This window comes from Nothobranchius furzeri, chromosome 13 (assembly GCF_043380555.1).
Source record: "Nothobranchius furzeri strain GRZ-AD chromosome 13, NfurGRZ-RIMD1, whole genome shotgun sequence".
NCBI classification, from domain to species: domain Eukaryota; kingdom Metazoa; phylum Chordata; class Actinopteri; order Cyprinodontiformes; family Nothobranchiidae; genus Nothobranchius; species Nothobranchius furzeri.
The window spans coordinates 31,084,886-31,106,335 of NC_091753.1; the positions used below are offsets into that span (position 1 = coordinate 31,084,886).

The window sequence follows — 21,450 nt, forward strand, 5'->3', positions numbered from 1 at the left end:
TATTCTGATCTCACATTTGCATTTCCAACACACACACAAACATTCTCATCTTGCATTCATTGTAAGGACTCATTGACTTCTATTCATGTTAATGTCTGAATTGTGCATAACTGGAGGTCGACCGATATTGTTTTTTCTATTGGCTGATACATTGCCTATGTGTAGGAGACACGATCATTTCATTTTCATTTCATTTATTTGTTTATAAACCATAATGCTACCAGTCAAGGCTGACCCAAGTGCAGCTGATAAAATCATAGATCATATACATTAAAATTAGAGACAAAAATAAGACCATACTAAAAATAGATGTCATAAGACATAAAAATAACACTAAAAACAAAATCAAAATGCACATAATGCCTAAAAACAATAAAAATAAATAAAAACATCCCAAGAATATTACCAGAAAAATAACAATAAAACCAAAAGAGTACAAAATTAACTAGATTTGTAATATTGCTTCACTTAAGCTTAAAAACTCCAGACAGTAGATGAGTGTTTAATATCTAGTGGGAGTTTGTTCCACAATCTTGGGGCAGTATTGCAAAGGCTTGCTCCCCTCGAGAGCTGCAGTTAAACCTAGGCTCGACCAATAAATCCTTCTCTGCAGAGCAGGAGCAATATCAGTTGAAGGCCGATATGTCCTGCCAATTTTCTTGGGCCATTGTTCATGTTCAATATCTAGACGTTTTCCACATTATTTGCATGCCAAAATGTCACTAATAACATCAGTTGTTGCACAAAATTTCAGAAGGTGAATCTGTTTTTGAACTCTGAATTTAACTGTTAAATATTTGCTCAAACAAATCAATAAACTGACCAAGTATTAAATATTCAAAACTGGTAAATAAAAAAACATTTTAGTTGAAAATAATTTTGAGCATTTATTATGTAAATATGTATTTTAATTAAATTCTGCAACAGCACCTGTCTGCCTGGGGATGTTCCTGACATTAAATCGGCTTCCTAAGACGTTATAATGGTCGATGCTGATAAATTAAAATAGGTAAATACTGGCTCTATGCATAGGGTCTACCCCTATGCATAGAGCCAGTATTAATCTATTCCTAACCCAAACCTTAGAGCTGCTATAGCAAATTTGGAAAATAACTTGGCCTAAAACAATTTTTTTATTCCTCCTAACAACACTCTAACATAGAATTGCTATGAATATATGGTAGAGATTAAAAGAGAAATGGATAAAGTGGTTATCTTGCATTTGTTCATAAACATCCACCAAATGCAACCATTGGACCAACTGGTTAGCTGTCTCAATGAACAGTGACACCTCCACACTTCCTTGGGTCATCCATTCATTACACACTCACGTATTTAGCAACAAAATACCACTGGTGTGAGAGGTTCTCCACTCAATATCAGACAAGGAGAAACAGCCGGCTGCTACCACTTCAGCTTTTGGACAAACTACCAGAGTCTCAAAAAGAAAAACACCATTTGAAGTCACAGACAACAAAAGATGTTTGAACATAGAAAATGGCGACTGGTGTTTAGCGCTCTCTCGTGTCCTTGGGTAATGTTGGTTTCCAGTTCCAGCTGAAGCGTATTGAGGAAGATGCCCGAGGAGATGGGAGGCAACAGTGTTTGTATTCCAAACCTAGCTTGTTCTGTCTTTTTTTTACACAGGTTAGAAATAAAAAAATGTTTTTTACCTGACATGTACTAAACTGTGTAAAAAAAAAGAACAAGGTAATGGATTACAATGTAAAACCCAAAACAAATGCACAAAATAGTTGCTCTGTAGATTCTCTATGGCAGCTTTAAATAAAAATTAATTCACATCATACCTCTAAAACTAACGAGTATAGCTCTGTAACATTGTACCAAGGACCAGGCAAAATGTCTTCACTTTACAGGTGAAAAGTCGTCGGTCTGCAGTATGATGTGTAAACAAGTATACACACACACACACAGACACACACACACACACACACACACACACACACACACACTCACAAAATTCATTGCATCTTTCTCCATCTTCTCCAACATGTGTATAAATTGAAAGCTTTGTGGTCCATTCACCTTTGATTATTTATGGAGTTGTACTAGTTATCATTTTCACACTACTGAGATTTGGGCAGCATGCAACCTGAAAGATTTATTCTTTTTTTTTCTTTCCGGAGGCCAAAATGGTGAGAAAGTACCAGGTCTATGTGTTGTCATCTTTCCTCATTTCTTTCACACGATGTTCAGCCTAATCGCCGTACTACAAAGTGTCTTCACACATATTTATCTTCTTGGAAACCATTTTCAGATTCAGCATATTTGTTTTAGTATTGGTGTGTGTCTGAGTCCTTGTCACAGCTGGCTCTGAGCAAAAGTTCAGCTTTACTCTGGTTTTATTTTGACTGCTCTTGATTCTTTTTTGGGAAAACCATCAGAGCAAAAGACATTTTATACATGCAGCTTTAAATTCTCTATCTCAAGTCAAGTCCTCCTTTCTCTGTTTATTACAAAATGAAGACAAAACGAGTGTGTCATGGGAAAGACAGCATTGATTACAGCTGTCAGAAAAGTGCTGCCCAGCAGGAGGTGGGATGTGAACCTGATATTTTGAGTACTTTCAGCCCAAGAATACTCATTTAACTCAAAAACTAAATATGCCAAGCCAAGGGAAAGCATAGTTACCAAATATACACAAAAAGATTACAGGCTGTAGACAGTGACTGATCTGTTTCTGTTGGGGTTATTGGAGCAGGATTTCAGCTGAGCTCACATGGAGATGAACTTATACACTTGTGTAAATGTCAGAGAAATATTATCAGCAAGTTCAATAACATTTTATTTTATAGCAGGTGTCATTATGCTGTTTATATTTAGAAATGTTGGTGAAAAAGGCCAGGCAATAATACAATATTTTCAAATAGATTATAAAAATGAATATAAACATATTCTGCAGAAGAAAAACATACACTCACAAAATACATCATACATTAAAATGGGTGAAATTCATGTTGGTTTTCTTTAGTTTAATTTTAGTAGTTTATTTTCCTCTAAAGAAAAACATTCAAATATATGTGGAAAAGAAAACCCATTCAGTCACGGAAAAGTGACATGGTATTAGGGATATGGTTTATGTCGATCATAATCTTCATATGAGTTTGTTTGATTGAATTTATTTCTGGTATTTCTGCATTTTGATGTTAATGTTTAAGTTCACTGAACCTATAGATTTTTAGGGAAGTTTTTTTTTTTCTTTTATTTCCCTGTGTCACCATTTTCCCTTCAGTAGCAGTCACTTAGTACCTTACACACCAGTCCTTCATCAGTAATCACCATGCCAACAGGTAAATAGTCCCTATGGACATATCCACCTCTTTTGTTTAATCCTGTGTTGGATTTCTTGCTGCCACAGTTGGTTAATGTGGTTTTGGAAAATTTTGTTTCTGTCCATTAAAAGTTGGGTCTCTAAGAAATGAAACAAAACCTGAGAAAAAGGGTGGTTACTTTTATTTATTTAAAGTTAAAGTCCCATTAGTCATCATCACACACTGATGAATTACATCTCCTTATTTGACCCATCGCTGTGAGGAGCGGTGAGCTGCAGCACTGGCTGTGCTCTGGAACAATTTGGTGGTTTAAACCCCCAAACCAACCTCTTAATGGCACACTTAGCAGTTTTGCTTGCTTTTAGCACCCTCAACTGCCTGTTACTAATTCTCTATGGCCAAGTTAAAACCAAAACCTTTCTACTCGCTGTGTGCTTGTCTTTCAGCACCTTAATCTAACATCTGAAATGTCTCCCCAGCCTTCCTAAGTGTGTACAGGACTGATTCGTCATTAAATTAAACAAATCAGCTGTGTTTGTGATCTAAAACCTGCAGGAAACGTGCTGAAAGCAGACTACAGTGCCAGGTAGGTCAGCTCAATTTTCCCAACAGAGTGGGCCTGCAAGTCTGAAGCTGCAAGTGGAATATTCTGGCCACAGGGAGCGATAGGGCTGGATGGCCTTTCATTAACCCTGTAAAGCAGGGGTATTCATGTCCGGGCCTTAGTATCCTTCACATTTTAGTTTAACCCTGTTTTAACACACCTGATTTCAATCAGCAGGTGATCAACAGGCTTCTGCAGAGCCTGACGAGCTGCTGCATAGATGATTTAATCACTGAATCAAGTGTGTTGGAGCAGAACAACAACTAAAACATGCTGGATAGTGGCCCTTAAGGAGTGCTATAAATGGCCATTGCTTAAGAAAATGATTTAAATATATGAAAAAGTACGGCTTTAAAGCTGAGGGTCAAGCAGGAAAGCATTGAGTCCCATTTTTAAAGTCTGGTATAACCCAACATTGGATTTGAACCCCAATCTCCCAGGGCAGACACTCATTCCACTAGGTCAATCACATATTTATTTATTTAATTTTTACAACAAAAAAAGCTCTATGAGACCTTTCATTAAAGTCATCCACCATAGATGGAAACAGCATGATTTATGTAAAACAGGATAATTAGAGAGGAGTTTGTTGCCAAATCGGGAAAATGAGTAAAAGTAATCTTTTATTTATTTATTTTTTATTAACAAAAACTGTAGTGTGTATATGAATCCCTTTTTTCCTAAAGTATCTGTGTAATTTTGACTCATTTGCAAGAAACTAAGATATATATATTTTTTCCCATTTAAAAACTGTAAGGCACATTTTTCATTTAGTCATGCTTTGCAAGCACAGAAACTATTCTTTATTATTCTTCACATTCTGATAATGTTTGATCATTTATATCAAACTTTGTAAGCCTTTACCACTCAGCTGTCAAAAAGTATAGATACGCCCAACAAGATGAAAGCAGATATGGAGACGTGATCAAAGATCTGCTGACCTCAGTGTCGATGTTGTGCTGCGGCAGGAGAAGATGATGCGTTCCACTCGAGTCTGTTAACTTGACCTCTGTGATCCTGACTTTGCCTGCACCCCAGACCTTCATCACTCCCAAATTCAACTGATCAGCTGGTGCCAGACCATTGTGATCAACTGTACTGGTCAAGGTGTTCTGAAAGATGAATTGTTGGCGGGATGGGATGGAGGGACACACACACACACACACACACACACACACACACACACACACACACACACACACACACACACACACACACACACACACACACACACACACACAAGTTTTTAGGTTGTTACAAAGAACGGATATGACATAATTTGCTCTAGTTCTTTATCAATGATACTTTTGTAGCTGGACTCACATCAATCTTGAATTCTGTGTTGAACATGTGCCCAAGTGAAATTAGCCATTAAGTTCTATTGATATTCAGCTACAACCCAAGCTTCATCATGAGACTTACCATTTAAAATCACTGTGTGATTAGTTTTATATGCAGCACCTGAGTTTTATTAAATTTCATAATTTTCCTGAAGCTTTAAGCCTTTAATATTCAGCTGTGAGATAGTCCCTTTGAACACATAGATCCCAGTTTATTAGTAAATTAAAGTATGTTACTGGCAGTCAGTCACTTAAACACTTTAAGTAAAACATTACTCACTTAAAATATAAAAAAAAACATGTCGTGTGTCCCCCCCCCCCCCCCACCACATAACATAACAAGCATTCCATAACTGACCTAAAACTGGTTATCTACATCCTGAATTAAATGCTAACAACAGATATCTCCACTTTGGTCAGAGTTTTTGAAATAATTGTTTTGGTGCAGTATATCTTCATTTTCACATGGATGACCGGGCATACCATTGAAACAAAAACGTAATTTTGTGGGTTACCCTGCCACATGTGTTCATGGCCTCAACCATGGTCCTTGAGGGCCACTGTCATGGATACCTGATGATGACATGATTAACAGATTTCTGCTGGGCTTATCGACCCTTTGGACAGATGATTCAACCATTGAATCACGTATGTTGGAGCAGAGAAACAGCTAAGAAAGGCTGTACGGTGGCCCTTTAGGACTAGGATTGGGCACCCCTGCTCTAAACTGTCCCTAGGTGTGAGTGCATGTGTTGTTTGTCTCACTGTGGCCCTGTGATGGACTAGAGACTAGTCCACTGTGAGTGAGTGAGTTTAGTGGCACAGAAGATAATTTCCTTTATTTGACCTTTTAGCACTTTGGCACATCTATTGTTATAGGACATGCCAGTAAGTTTAAATGGAGGAAACTGAACAATTTATTTATTGAAGATATTTTGCTTCTCAGGCCAAGAGCTTTCTCAATTCAAATTGAAATGTGCAGAGTTGAAAGCTTTTTGTTATTTAAAAAGGAAAACCAGTTGCCTTCCTTTGAACTTACTAGGATTATCATGCTCTGGATGGCTGAGAACCTTCACCAACACATTTTACAGACACTAAATCTAATCCAGGACCATGTCCAAGCAAAGCCATGTTGAATCTCTCTGTGTGTGTCTGTGTGTGTGTTTTCCTCCCCTGAGAAAGGAGTTACTTGTAAACAGGAAGCTTCAAACTGAAAAGAATGTTGTTTTTTTAAGTGGAATTGAAACAGAAATCATTGGAATAACACGTTGGATGCTTTTACCATCTTTTACTGAAAGGAGAAGAATGAACTTGTTTTTACCCTTTAAACTCAATTTTAGCTAGGCAAACAAAAACTAATGACATTTGTGTTTGGTCGACTCTTTGTTGCAACAATGCTTATTGGCTATCCATCTTACACTCTTGACAAATGTGGTTAGTCATCTTTAACATGAGCTACTGCTTCTAATGATTACATATCTGTGGAATGGGTAATACAGCTAATTGTGAGTTGTGTCCTCCATAACTCTGCCAAAACCCCTGCATGCACCTGCATGATTAGCCGTGTTGCACTTTCCATGAATGCACAAAGTTATACCCCATAGAAAAAGTAACTAATCGGGAAATGCATTGTGCCATTTAGGATTTCTTTCCAAGAAGCACTGTTACAGCAAAAAAGTCATCAAGCAAACCAAAATGTCCAAGGTCCAAGCCTCAACAACACAGGCAGTTGCTGCTAAACTACATAGCCCGTTCTTCATGCACCCAGTGGAAGTGGGCTTTAGACTCAAAATGAGCCCAGATTTAGTCTCCCTGGCTTGGTCATGTAACGTGTAAATTTGCATAACTGAACCTTAGTTGCTTCAAGTCAAACCCCCCTAATCCATTTATGTAATTTTGCAGTGTACTTTTATTCACTACCCTCATTTTAGAATTGATGCAGTTGAAATTCAAAAATAATAAAAACTTTTTTTTATAAGTACGTAATTGCCATTTTGTGCTAAAATATCTGGCAGAAATATGCCTTCATCATATGGGACTAAAGCACAGCTGCTTTTATCGACGTGAGGGTGTGTGGACCAACAAAAACCATACATACTTTTACTCTGATACCATTGCTAATTCATCAGGGCTTCAAATTTGACCCCCCCCCCCCCCCCAAAAAAAAAAACAACAACATTTAGCCTATTGTTTTTCATAATTAAACTCATCAATACCTAATATTTAGCTATTCTCCTTTCTCTGTACAGGGAACATGTTATGACTTAATTAGTTCCATGGTTTATACAAACATGTTGATGAATGTATTACTACCAAATCTCTCACACAAATACATTTCAACAGTTTTATTCTTGACATTTTCAATACCATCCAGAATGAGCCGTTTCAGGGCTCTGCCTCTTTAAGAAATCAAGCAGCTGCCCTCTCTTGCCTGTGAGATGTAGTTTTATGCTAATTTAACATTTATGACATCACAAACAGGGACTTTTTGAAACGGCTTGTTTTAGGCATACAGTTCCTAAACCGACAGAAACTGGACGGGCAGATTTTTTATTTTATTTTTTTTTTACATTTTGAGTGTTCATTGAGGTACTTGAGACCCACATGGCAGCACAAAGGGATGCAGAAGGGTACACTTTCAGAATAAGAATCAACTTTATTGTCGATGCCTCAGTGTCCTGACACATAGAAATGTGAGTTTTGCATAATCCCCTTCAAAACTCAAACAATTCTGTATTTCTGTCAATGCTACTTCTGGAAGGTTGCAGGTTTAAGCCCCCTTTGTCACAGTTGTTATGTCCTTGGGCAAGACACTTTACACACCTTGCCTGCTAGTGCTGGTTGGTGGTGCAGGTGTTCAGCTGCCTGGCTTCTGTCAGTGCACCCCAGGGCAGCTGTGGCCATAATGTAGCTCACCCCCTCCAGTGTGTGAATGGGTGAATGACTGGTTGTGTTGTGAAGTGCCTTGGGGGTTGCAGACCCATAAAAGGCACTATATGAAATACAGGCAATTTACCATTTCACCGTTAAACATTAAATTAGGTGGTATTTAAGGGTCTGGATTGGACACCAATAATCAAGACTTTTGTCTTTTGTTGCAAACCATGATATCCATTCAAACATTAAATTAAATGAGAAACCTTGTTTTTTAATGTCAATCTATGTTAAACCTATAAGAATAACAACAACAGGAACATGTAGGTAATGCTTCAACTTACTGATTCTACTTGAAAGGAAACACGGAGATGCTGGTTTCTCCCCACCGTGTCTGATAAGGGGAAAAAGTTAATTACACACAGGTGAAATAATAATATGAGGAGGAAAAATAAGCAACATGGTTTCTGAAAAAAAAAATGTAAATTAGATTTAGAGCCCATTTAAGTGAGAAAATTACAGAATTGTAGCAATAAACAAATAGCTAAAGGTGATGCTACTTCTGTGTCTGAATAACAGTAATTAACAGTCTGCCAGAGTTAGTAAACACACAAGTGACTGAATGAGTGAGTAACACACAGATCAAAACAGCCTGACTGGCAGCTGAGTGAATAGCTCACCCTGTGAACTGAAACTTAAAACATTCAGGGTTTAAAAACAAAGATGGATAAAACAGGTAAGCAAGCCCTAAACCATGTGGCAGGAGAAACAAAAAAGACATAGGCAGGCAACATGGCAGATAGACACCTGAGAGAGGAGCAAGGGAGAAGATAAAACAGGAGTGATGGAGAGCATATCTCCAGGCAGCGACACAAGGAATTACTGTAATAGTTTCTGTCACTCCTCCTCTCTGCATTTCTCCATCGCTCTTCATCTCCCTCTCTGTTTTGTCCCAATACAAACACGCTTTCATGAGGAGTGCATCTTTTTCTCACAAGCACTTGAGAGACTGTGTGCATGTGTGTGTGTGTGTGTGTTTGTCTAAGGATGAGTGAGAAAGCAAAAGAAAGTTTAACTGTGTGCATCAGGGGTCTCTTTTATAAAACATTGCGTAGAATCCTTTCTGAAACCGTACTTAAGCTCAGCAAAAAAAAAGTACTTACGCCAAGTAGGTTTGTGATCTATCACACGGAGTATGCACAGCTGCACGCAATCTCAGCTTCATAAATCAGAGACTAACGTGATAGGTTCTCAGCTGCTTTTTAGTCACACCCCGCCCTCAACACGCCCCCTTTCTGCCATAAATAGTCAATGCAAAGTGCCTTGTGGACCTCATGCATATACATAAGCTGGCTTGTTGCAGCATTTCGATCCCGACCGCAGATCAAGGAAGCACTACTTCACAAGCAGAAATTCAGGTACTTGTGGGTGAGGCGGAAAAATGAAAGGAAGTGCTTTTGCAAAACAAATGAGAAAATCCACGGAGTGGCACAACGTTGGTGAAGCCGCCAATGCTGAGTTCTTCAAAGAGATCTGTGGTGGATATAAAAAAATGGTCCAATCAGGATTCAATCCCCAGACGCTCAGGTGAAAGTCATGCATGCTAACCAGTCAGCCAAATGGAGATCTCCCTTGTCCAAGTAGCCAGGGCGTATGATCAATCGGGTCACAGTGACAGGACACACACTGTCACAGACGCATGACATTCTGTCTCAATCTGCCCCCCTGCTGAAATTCAGCATTCCATATTGTGCGCTTCAGGGTGTGTGTGTGCGCAAGTGCGCAAGTGGGGGGTGGCTTGCTCTGTGTGCGCACGAAGAGTACAAGTGATAATGCTGCAGGATTTCATAATGTTATCCTTCTCAGCAGCAGCACTGCAGGTGCTCTCCATGTCCAAAATGTGCGTAGGCCAGGTCCTTATTCAACTTAAAGTTGCGCACACTTTTCCGCTAAGTTTTCTTTCATAAATCTCAAAGTTTGCGTGGAATGTTGCTTATGCAGTTTTCCGACCCCGTTTTGTGCGTAAACAAGCTTGATAAATGAGGCCCCTGATCTGTTAGAAAAAAAAAAACATTTTAAACTGTAATAAGTTATAAATATATTTTTCATTTGTTTTGTCAGCACTTAAAAAAAAGACAAATCGATAACTCCAACCAAATGCATTTTCCACACATTAACACAACTTTACTTTGTACTCAAGAGTGCAAGATTCCACTGGGCTCCTTAAAGCTGCTATGGCAAATTTGAGAAACAAATTAGCTTAAAATATTTTGCTCATGCTCATAGCAACATTTTAACCTATTTTATCTATGACTATATTGTGGAGATAAAAAAATTCTAAAAAAATTAATAAAGTGGTTCTTTTGCAGTTTTCTAAAAACCTGTGCCAATAACACGGTTCAAACCGAAAGCAACTATTGGCCCATCCGGTTGTCTGTCTCGCTGAACTGCCGCATTTCCCTGGGTTCTCTTTTCAATACACACCACATATTTAGCAACACAACACAACTATCAGAGAAGGAGAGAAAGCCGGCTGCTACCACACTTTAGGTCAAACTACCAGAGTCCCAAAAAGAAAAACATAGATGTTTGGACCTAGAAAACAGCGACTGGTGTTTATCGCCGTCTTGTTTCCTCTGGCAAAGCAGTTTTTCAGTTACAGCAGAAGCATCTGGATATTAAACCGGATTAAAATCTGCTAAATTATCTAAACGTGTTATCTAAAAGCTCCCTAATTGGGATGCTGCCCCCGCGACCCGGACCCGGATAAGCGGAGGAAGACGAAGACGAAGACGAAGACGACGAAGTTATCTAAAAGCTAGCTCACGTGCTGAGGGAACGCCACTGTGCAAAAGTGACTTCATGTGACTGTAACACCGGCAGTGAGGGTGCATGTTGGACGTCGAGTGGACGACCACTTCATAGCTTGGGGCCCAAAACTCTAAATGAGCACTTTGCTCTTGGAACAACTAGTAAGTGCACTGGATGGTTTATATTGGTTTATATTATACTGGGTGAGTAAGTCAGTCAAATAACTTGGAGCACAACCCTGCTCAGGTGTGATGTCTTCCCACTTTCTGATGCCGGTCAGGAATCTAGCAGCAGCGTTTTGTGCAAGCTGGAGTTGATCAAGTGCAGCCTTGCTAACTCCAGCATAATGGGAGTTGCAGTAGTCTAGGCAAGAAGCAATAAAAGCATGGACTTCGGTCTCCAGAGGAGCTTGTGACACTAGCGGCTTGATTCTGGATAAATGTTGAAGATGAAAAAAACAAGAACGCACCACTCCATTTATTTGAGTCTCTAGCTTTGGTGATGCATCCAACTTTACACCCAAATAAGTGACTAGCTCTTTTTTTAAATCAACGAAGAGAGGTCAACTTCCTTTTTAGAGGCATGGCTAATGCTTAGACCAAAAACTATTGCTTCTGTTTTACCCTCATTAAAACTTAAAAAGCTGGAGGCCATCCATGCTCTAACTTCATCTAAATCCAGTAGTGACTAAACTGTGGCTGTAGAGCCTTGTCTCAGGGGAAAATAGATTTGGCAATCATCTGCGTACAGGTGGAAACTGACCTTGTCCTTCTGTAAAATTGAATCAAGGGGCATCAAAACCAAGTTTGTTCACAGATTTGCTGAAACAGCTTTAAGAGATCACTTAGATGAAATGAATATGTTTTTGTTACCATGACAAAACAGTAAAATAATCATGATGGTTTTTTATGGCTAAAAAGTGAACATCTTGAGATCAAGTCAATATGATCCTGAAGCTCATGAGTTTTAAATGAGATTGGTAATACAGTTGCTGTCTGGACTTTAACCCTTTCAGGAATTATGTATGATTTTTCAGCTCTGTCTTGTCAAATGCACCACGTACGTTACGAAAAAAGTAACTGTAAACATCTTTAAAGTAACTTTAAAAACAGGCGAACTGAAGAAAACCTAGGGAGCACTGAAGAAACGTGAACAGTGAAGCAAGCTCAGAGATCCGCTACTGTGTGTGTGTGTGTGTGTGTGTGTGTGTGTGTGTGTGTGTGTGTGTGTGTGTGTGTGTGTGTGTGTGTGTGTGTGTGCGTGCTTGGATGGAGTCCCAGACGCGGACTGAGCTCCCGGTGCAGAGTTTTGTGTGTAGGGAGGGGCGGGCGCTCTATTTGAGTGGCCAATCACAGAGCGTGAAGATAGTCAGTTACCCAATGAGGATTTTCCTTCAGCACGATTACAGATATTTACGAGTTTTACTCGTTTCATGCTCATACTCATCAAAAATGCTTCATCCGTACCGGATACTCGTCTGAAACGAGACGAGTATCCGGCTTATCCCTAATTTTCTGCATCTTTTATGTCTCTAACCCCCAAATTCCACTACCTCCGCTCCGGTCCGCCCCCACCTTCCGCAGCCGCTCGCTTCCGAACTCAATTTTTACTGGTACCCGCTCTAAAACGGCTCCGCTCCAGTGTGGAGACCTGAGGTGGGCAAACAAGCATGCACAGGATTTTCGAGATCTTGCGATACAGTCCGAGCAATAAATGCGGAAGTTAGATCCAAACACCTGTTGTGTGGGAGAAGCATCGGCATGAACTGTTTAATCTGCCCATCATTTGTGTTGAGAGATCAGCAGTGTTTGGATCAACAAAGTGTGACTACTTTAATAGTAGAAACTGTATTTATGGCTTACTTTTGTGCATTTAAACTTCAGCCGCCATTGAAAGTTGTTAAAATTTTTGTTAAACCTGTGCATATGAAACAAAAAACACCTTTTGTTTATCAATTTATTGTGAAAAACGGAAGTTGTGTTTGCTCCTTTTCCTGTTGGGCGGTTGTGATTTCTGTCCATTTACTGCAGAGGTGCTCCGGCGTCCGGCGAAAATAGGATCGATTCCATTTTTGCCGGACGCCGGAAAAGAGGGCGGCGCACGGCGCCGCACTGCCGGAGCACAGCCTCAGTAGTGGAATTGCTCTGATTGACTACAACGGGACAGATTTTGCTCCGGCGTTCGTGTCGGAGCGGAGCGGAGGTAGTGGAATTTGGGGGTTAGCAGCATTTTAGTTGAGACTGATCACACATGGACTTACACTGGCTAAATAAACAAAAAAGTAAAGAACAAACAGATTAGTCCTTATGTTTTAAACAATTTACCAATAAAGGGTTGAAAACATAATACTGGCAAGTGTTGCGTAAAAAAAAAAAACAAAGGTTAATGCCATGACTGGGAGGTGAACCTGTGTAAAACTACATTCCAGTCATACACCATGACCACTACACCACTGACTGATAAAACATAAATGGTGCCTGATTCACATAGCCTTTGCCATCACGTGTCTGTAGACGGGATGCATTGTTTTTATGGCAGCGCTCCAGTAGAATTAATTTCAGAAGTATTTTCTCAGAATATCCACAGAATATCCAGGTTTCAGAATGGAGATAAGACTAGTTTAAGGGGGAGGAGAAATGCCTGGTAGTGGGCTACTTTCTCCCATTTGCAGGAAAAAGTGTTACATCGACCACATTTTAGTTGCAAGGCTGCCAACTCTCACGCACTGAGATTGAGACACACACATTTGACCCTCTTCACACGCTCTCATGCCACACCTCCAATCTCTCACGCTAAACCAGCACCTGCGCTCCCCAAACACGCATCACGCACAGTGGGCTTACAAAAAAAAAAAAAAAAAAAAAAAAAAACATACAGCATTAGCTACTGAACAGCATGTACACAAACAACACTTAAGTAATACTTTAACTGGCGTTATTTCACACACAAAATCCCGTCTGTATAATCCAAGCCGATGGGGTTTTTTCCAATCTGGTTATGAGATGGGCGGAGCTGTGAGCTCCACCTGCTGTCGATGGGACGGGCATGCCCGGTTATTTCTCCTAGAACCGTGAGCTGCAGCTGCACACACTGTCAAAATGACATGCTTTATTTAGATATGCAGCCGCGTCGCGGTCGCCAGCTGATGTTGACGGAGCTTCAGTCCCAAAAGTTTTTCTTTTGTTTTCACTCATCAGCCACGGATCCTCACTCAAAGCAAGCTGGGCTTTCTACTGCGATGACTCACTCACATGTTCCCTCGCCTACATTAGTTGGTGACGCAGTGAATTAAAACATTAGGAATCCTAGTATTTTAATTCACCGCTTCACCAGTGTGTTTTTCCTGTTTGTAAGTCGAACCCCTCCTCCATAACCAGGTTACTGGTACGGAAGCCTGGAAAGGCAAAAATTCCTCAAACGTTTTTTTTTCCTACTGACTGTCTGATATGAATTAATATAATAGAATAGAGTAAATTTTATTAGTCCCACAGTGGGGACATTCACTAATTACAGCAGCACGTACACTTAGAGAAACAGATTACAGTAAAACTGATTCCTGCCATGTTTGCTTTGATAACTTCAATAACTTCATGCTAATGACCCACATGAACATAATCCTCTGTTTAGTGGATGCAATTACATCAATGACGTTAGCTTAAAATGATAGATTTTATTTTCTTGGAAGGAAATAATAACTGGTAATATTATGAATGGCATGATATTGCCCACCCCTAGATGGAATAAAAAAATACATTAATTATAATTAAAAGTTCCTGTGTGAAATTTGTGACATGTAGCTGTAACTCTTTACGACAGACAGACAGACAGATAGATAGATAGATAGATAGATAGATAGATAGATAGATAGATAGATAGATAGATAGATAGATAGATAGATAGATAGATAGATAATGTGAAGAAGTTCAGGAGAGTTGGATGTTAAATTTTCCTCACGAAAAGAAAATTTGTATTAAACAAAGGTCAGTTACCTCTGTAAAGTCAGAGGTACGGAACAGGATTAGGGCCACTGAAAAGAAAAAAAATAGAAAAGAAAGAGAATTCTGACTTCTATCCCTGAATTCCCTGTCAGAATTCCGAGATTGTCATTATTTTGCGAAAAAAAAGTCAGAATTCTGAGAAAAGTCTCAATATTAATCCCCCCCCCCATCCCCCCCCACCCCAACGGTCGGCAAATTGTCCGCTCCCAAGCCCATGACCCCGTCTCACTCTTTGAGATGTTCAAAAGTTGGCAGCCCTGTAGTTGAGTCAGGAAGATGAATGAATGCAGCCAAAAGTGGTTTGGGGGCATTTCTCATGAGGAAATGACAATATCACATGGTAAAAAAAAATCCTAAAAGTTGATTTTTCTTGATATGGAACATTAAATTAAACCAGTGTCAATTAATCTCTCTGTCCTCCTCAATCTTGTGTTTTAGGTGATATTAGTCATAGCGCCCCCTTCAGTTCTGGTACGTAAGTGTTGCATTTTCCAAATATGACATGAGTCTGACGACTGGTCCGACGCTGCCCCTTTCTGTGTGCTGCAGCCAGGTCCTTCTCAAATAATCAGGACAGCAACTTTAAAGGCACACTTGGCAGTTTTGGCTTGCTTTTGGCAGAGGTCTGAGTGACACTTTATTAAGTCTGTAAGGGTAATTTTAGCACGTACTGGCTCCAGAAAATGATTTAAAATATGAAAATGTTTCATAGAATGGCTTTAACATGTATTGATGGGGAAAAAATGCCAGAAATGACAGTGACTGCAGTGGCACTGCTGTGCATTTTGACATTTATAGATTTATACACACATTCAAAAGAAACATTGAGGATAATGAATACTTACCAACAATTTGCATAAAAAAACATAAAACGGTATGCTATTCTCTGCTGTCAAATCTGTTTGTTTGACATGACAGTGTCATTTGTGTTTACTATTGTGAATTATCATTTCAAACTTACATCCTTCCTGCAGCCTGCTCCAATCCAAAGACTAAAAATGTGTTCATATTTCATTAGAGCAATTTTTAAAGTGCTTAAGAGTGACCTAACTCACCTATTCCTTCTCCATCGTCCCAGAAAAATGAACCTTGAGCGGTCCCAGTGTCACTCAGGGCAACAAGGAGTCCTAAAGGATTCTTTCGACTGAAAGAGAAAGGACAGAGAGCTACTGCAGAGTGCCAAAGGACTCTCTCATTTATACCTGCTGCACAAAACAAATACATTATCATTTCAGCTGGGAGGATCTACCTGATCAAACCACTGCTGGCATAGTCCACATCGCTCTCTCTCAAACTCACTGCCACTTCATTTTCACATTGTCCTAATCGTATGTGACCTGTACATGCCTACGTGTAGGTCCAAAATGGCAATTTACCTACCATTATTATTATTATCCCAAAACAACACCTCAAAGCTTTTTCTTGGTGGTGTTATATGAAATGTTATTTCATGAATGTATTAATTTAAGATTGCACTAATGAAACAAGTCAGATATAACTAAGCAGTCTGCAATATGCGGATCCAGAAACTTCCATCCCACACTAACTTGGAATACAGTTCCCGGACTGAATTATTGTGCCAGTCCCCCCTGCCCAAAGTTATTGCAGTATTCACATAAATGTTTGGCATTTTTGTGTTTGAAGACAAAACCATCTGAATATCTAAAGACTGGAAATTAAAGCAATAACTGAGTGATAGGTGAGTGGTGTAGCTGCTTATGCACACGCAGTGTCCTTCAGTTCATAATGTGAAGATTATTTTTTCCCCTTGACATAAAATCACAATTAGTCAACAGTTTAATGAACTTTAAACCATATATTGTTTGGTCTCATGTCTTGTTAGAGGATTACCTGTAATACGTGGTGTTCTCTGGTTTCTGCCAAGGTAAAATATATCCTCCTCTAACATGAAGGTTAATGTGGTTCAGCGGTGTCTGCATCTTCATCATTTTGCCACGAACTCCAACATCCTTGGCCTGATGGGAAAAAAAAATGTAAGTACTACAGTGAATAAACCTACTTTTATTTTGAAATTTTTATCTTTGAATGTTTCCAAGTTTGTGGTTTGTGAAAAATTGAGTCTAGACTGAAAACAAATTTCACTTGTTAACAGTGACCAAAATTATTCATCTTACGATTCACAGTCCATCAATAATACATTATCCAAGACTAGCAGTTACTTACTGTGTGGTAGTCATACCAGCGTGCATTAGGAACATAACCTTCCACCTCAGTCACTCCCTTTTCATAAGAAAAAAAAAACACATTACACACACCCCAAAAAAAGTGAAACATCAACTAACAGTTTGAATCTGATGTGTTGAGAGGTAAATAAAAAGAAACATGTATAAATATGTGTGCATACTTTGTCTAGGGCAGGGGTGATAAGTAGAGCAGGTCCCCATAGGAACTGTTTGTAGATGTCCCATGTAGTTTTGTCATTCACAAACCTGTGACACACACACACACACACACACACACACACACACACACACACACACACACACACACACACACACACACAAAAGCTATTAAGCCTGGCTGAAAAGCCATGTTGCTAAAACTCACTCATGCGTCCTTAGCTCTAATGAATTCCTCTACTAGAATTTGGTGGTTTGAAGATGCAAGCCAAAAATCTCTGCCAGATTCATCCCAGCAGCTTTTTAAACACCATCTGTGACTTTGCAGGAGTCTCTTCAAATGAATAAATACTTTTTTTCATACAATTTCACCCATTCTCATCTGGGAACAGCAATGTGCAGTGGTGGCCTTCTATATACTTGGCCTTCAGAAGGTTTTACCAAAAATAAAGGGCAGTGATAAAAATGAAACAGCAGGGTAGAATCTTCTGATGCGATGAGCTAAGATTTACTGAGGAATTTTGTGTGTGTGTGTGTGTTTGAGCTTACTCATGTAACAGTGGTCTGATGACTGTGCTTCCTTTAGTGTGAGCCTCAAACATTAGTGTGTACAGGTAAGGCAGGAGAGTGTATCGGATGTTCAGGACATCTCGAGACGCTGAAGCAAATGCATCATCCCAAGCAACAGGATCTTGTCTCTGATGAGAGAAATAAAATGCAAAGTTAGACTGCTTTTAACATTTTGTCCTCAATGAAATTCTTTCATGCATGAATTATGAAAAATTGCAATAAAGATTTTTTTACAGATTTTTTATTCATGCTCATGTATGAATGAAACACATTTCAACCTAATTTTTTTAACACTTATTTTTCTAAGAACTTCGTAAATGTATGTCCACTTCAGTGGACATGAAATATTGGCTTGACTCTCTAGAGTCAAATGTGAAGGCTCAAGTGCAACAGCATGCTTTCCACTGTAGTGACCACAATGCAATTTTTTTACTGTCACTGTAAAAAAAAATAATAATAATTTAAAAAACCATAGATTTAATGGTAAAATGCTGGCAGCTGGGGTTGATGGAATGGTACAGTAAAATTATGGGCCAAACTTATTTTACAGTAAAGAAGGTTTTTCTTTATTATTGTTTTTATGATTACAAATGGTGCTGAAGTCAGTATTTCCCTGTAGAAGAAATGTTTTTCTTGAAAAAAAAAGCATTGTTCTACTATCAAATGAACATAAAAATAATCTATAAAATAAAAATTGTGCCATTAAACTAAATTTTGTCCTTATAAAAACAAAATTCAAAGGATTTTCCTCATTACAGACAATCGATTGAAATAAATAACCAGTTAACTTCAATTAGGATATAAATGGTTATAGTGGCTTGGCCCACTTAAATGCTGTTCACGTCATTCAGCTGCACGTGTGTGTAAACTTGTAGCAGTCAAAAGCCTCGAGTCAATAATGACATCAGTATTGAACAGCAGCACGGCCTTGGAGACCATTCACGAGTCAGGTCAAGAACAGACACATCCCTCTGACTAACTGTTCAGCCAGATCTCACTTACGTGCTGCTAAGCACACTGGGAAACAGGAAGATAACTCTGTACACCATTACCAGCGATTAAAATAAATAAATGTAAAAATCATAGTGTTTTACTGTTGTAAACTTTAAGGAAAATCTCCATTAACTCATTCAATGTCACTGACGACAAACTTTGTCATTTTAAATTCAACCGTTCACTATTTGCATTTTTTACTGTGTAAGTGTTGGAATGAGCCCCGCATCATGAGAATAAACATCTCAGCTCTAAAACCGATCTTCATTTTGTTAGGAGATCGTTTTGGGTTGCTGCTGTAAAAAAAAAAGTGAGGCGTGAACAGGAAAAGCTTCTGCTGATCACACTTCGACAACGGATTATGAAAGAACGGATAATAATTAAAATGAGCAGATTCTTCCTGATGTAAGAGGTGAGTCTACTCTTTGTTTTGGTAGTCTTGGCGTCGACATCATCATAGAGCACAACCTTCTGTGACTCTTAAAAAACAGTGAAAACCCTGAAAAAAGCTGACAGCGAAGGGCTTTTCTGATCTGGAAACGGCTGTGTTGAGTCAAAAAACGATGCAAAAGTGCTTTACAGTAGAATTATGTATTTTTTACAGAGAAAACATTTACAAACTACAGTTTTCATCCTTTACGGGAACGTCATGTAAAATCAGCAGTTTTAAATGTTTTTATAGTTGACAGGATTTTTCCTGTCATGGTTTTACAGTTTATGCTAAATGACCTGTTTTTTAATAGTGCCTTCTTAGGGTTGCATAACCCCCCAAGGCACTTCACAACAAAATCAGTCATTCACCCATTCACACACACATTCACACGCTGGTGGGGATGAGCTACGATGTAGCCACAGCTTCCCTGGGGTGAACCGACAGAGGCGATCGAGGCCTGCCAAACAATGGCACCACCAGTCCCTCTGACAACCACCAGCAGGCAAGGTGAGTTAAGTGTCTTGTCCAAGGATTACTGTTAAGAACACAGCAATTTTTTACAGTGTAGTATTGTTGGTCTTGTGATTTTCCAAATGTATATAAAGGTATAACATGTACATGTAAATCTTTCTTCACAGCCTTTTGTAAGCATTGAAAGATTTAGGAAAAATTTCATTTATTTTTTAATCCTTCCTAATGCATTTGCTAAATTAGAATACACACACCTAATTTCAATTTTCTTAACATCGCCTTAAGATGGTAGGGCAGTACATCCTGTGATTTATTGTTAGAATTTTTTTTTTTTTTTTACATTTTATTAATAGGTTTTGGCTCGACAAGATTAATTTCAGGGACTTACAGCAAGGATAATGATCAGCCTGTTGAAGGACACACACAAAATCTTGAAGATTAAAAAAGTGAAGCATGTCTTGACCATATGTTTCTCTTCATGATTCGGTTCGTATCATAGTGTGTAGCATATGCGAGACGCCTAGTGATTTTAAGTGTAAATCTAAGGCAGCTTTGCTTCCTCCCATTTTCCACTTCAATCAATAATCATACAAAAAATAACATAAATAACATGAATGCAGAAAGAGAAGGCAGATATTTTTGTTTAGCTTTGGCTATAGTAGATCATGATTATTACCTGTAGCCCAGATAATTAACTGTTGTGCAGTGGTGACCTAACATATCTTAATACAGTACAATTTCCATTATCTCATCACCTAGGGAGTTTACCAGATTATCATTTAATTTTCTGAGAAGATTCACAGCCTTGTAAATATCTGGAGACCGGAATTCTATTTGCCTCAATTTTCAGAAACCTCCTTCAGCATCTTTAATGCTGTGAAAACAAATGTAATCACTGGAAAGTAATAGGTTGTGTGTGTGTGAGTCTGTAAATTAAAGATGGGGACTGTTAATGAATTTGGATAGAAAAGTGTGTACCAGTTATTAAAATGAAATTTGTAGCTAATAATATCCTGAAGCTTGTGTGAATGCAAAAAATTTATTTATAAGAAGATGTTGGCAAGCCATTACCTTAATGAATTAACCAAATATGGATGATAGGGGGCAGCTTGTGGTCAGATACGTGTCTGATGCTAGATTTGCTTTTGCTTCGGTTTTTGCTACTGCTCAATCGATGGTGACAATGGGTTATTTTGTCTACTGCAATTAAAGGACAAGACGTTTGAATGATTCATCACCAGAAATGTTCAGTTTTTTTGTTTTTGTAGTCATAGTGGTCAAGCAGCAAGAATAGTCAATGTGGTTAGCAAAATATGAGCTGCAAGCATCTATCTGCTAGGGAGCTAAGCCACCCTAGCAGATAGGTGACCAAAAAGTTGTATAAGCCAAAAACAGACACAGATGATATAAACAAGTAAATATTTCTGCCTTTTGAATAGCAAACTAAATGCTTTAAGGGCAGAGTGATGCTTGAGGTCACCGTTTCTTCTTTAACTCCTGTTATTTGCAAGGGAACATATGCAGTCCAAATTGATTTGCACCAAAATACTTTGCATAAAGGGTTTTGCTGCAAGTATAACTGCAACTAAATCAAACTTTGATCAGATCATCATAAATTGTGATGAAGGTCGTGCCGAAGAAAGTCCAGCAAATGTTAGTATTGTTTCATAAAGTTGATTCAGCTGTAGGATCGGGGTGCCACC

The 21,450-nt window shown here is 38.8% G+C and overlaps 1 protein-coding gene across 2 annotated transcripts in view; it reads right to left on the bottom strand.

Annotated features, from left to right (window-relative positions):
- Positions 1-21,450, bottom strand: part of LOC107380514 (sucrase-isomaltase, intestinal) — a 138,047-nt gene that overhangs the window by 910 nt on the left and 115,687 nt on the right. The window contains exons 41-47 of one of the 2 annotated variants that reach the window (XM_054742776.2): positions 17,830-17,978; positions 17,286-17,370; positions 17,105-17,161; positions 16,772-16,896; positions 15,976-16,064; positions 8,456-8,505; positions 4,839-5,009 (exon numbers count right to left, since the gene is read on the bottom strand). In XM_054742776.2, coding sequence (XP_054598751.1) covers positions 4,839-5,009; positions 8,456-8,505; positions 15,976-16,064; positions 16,772-16,896; positions 17,105-17,161; positions 17,286-17,370; positions 17,830-17,978 — 726 coding nt within the window. The remainder of the gene's footprint in view (positions 1-4,838; positions 5,010-8,455; positions 8,506-15,975; positions 16,065-16,771; positions 16,897-17,104; positions 17,162-17,285; positions 17,371-17,829; positions 17,979-21,450) is intronic. The other variant, XM_054742777.2, reaches the window with a different exon arrangement.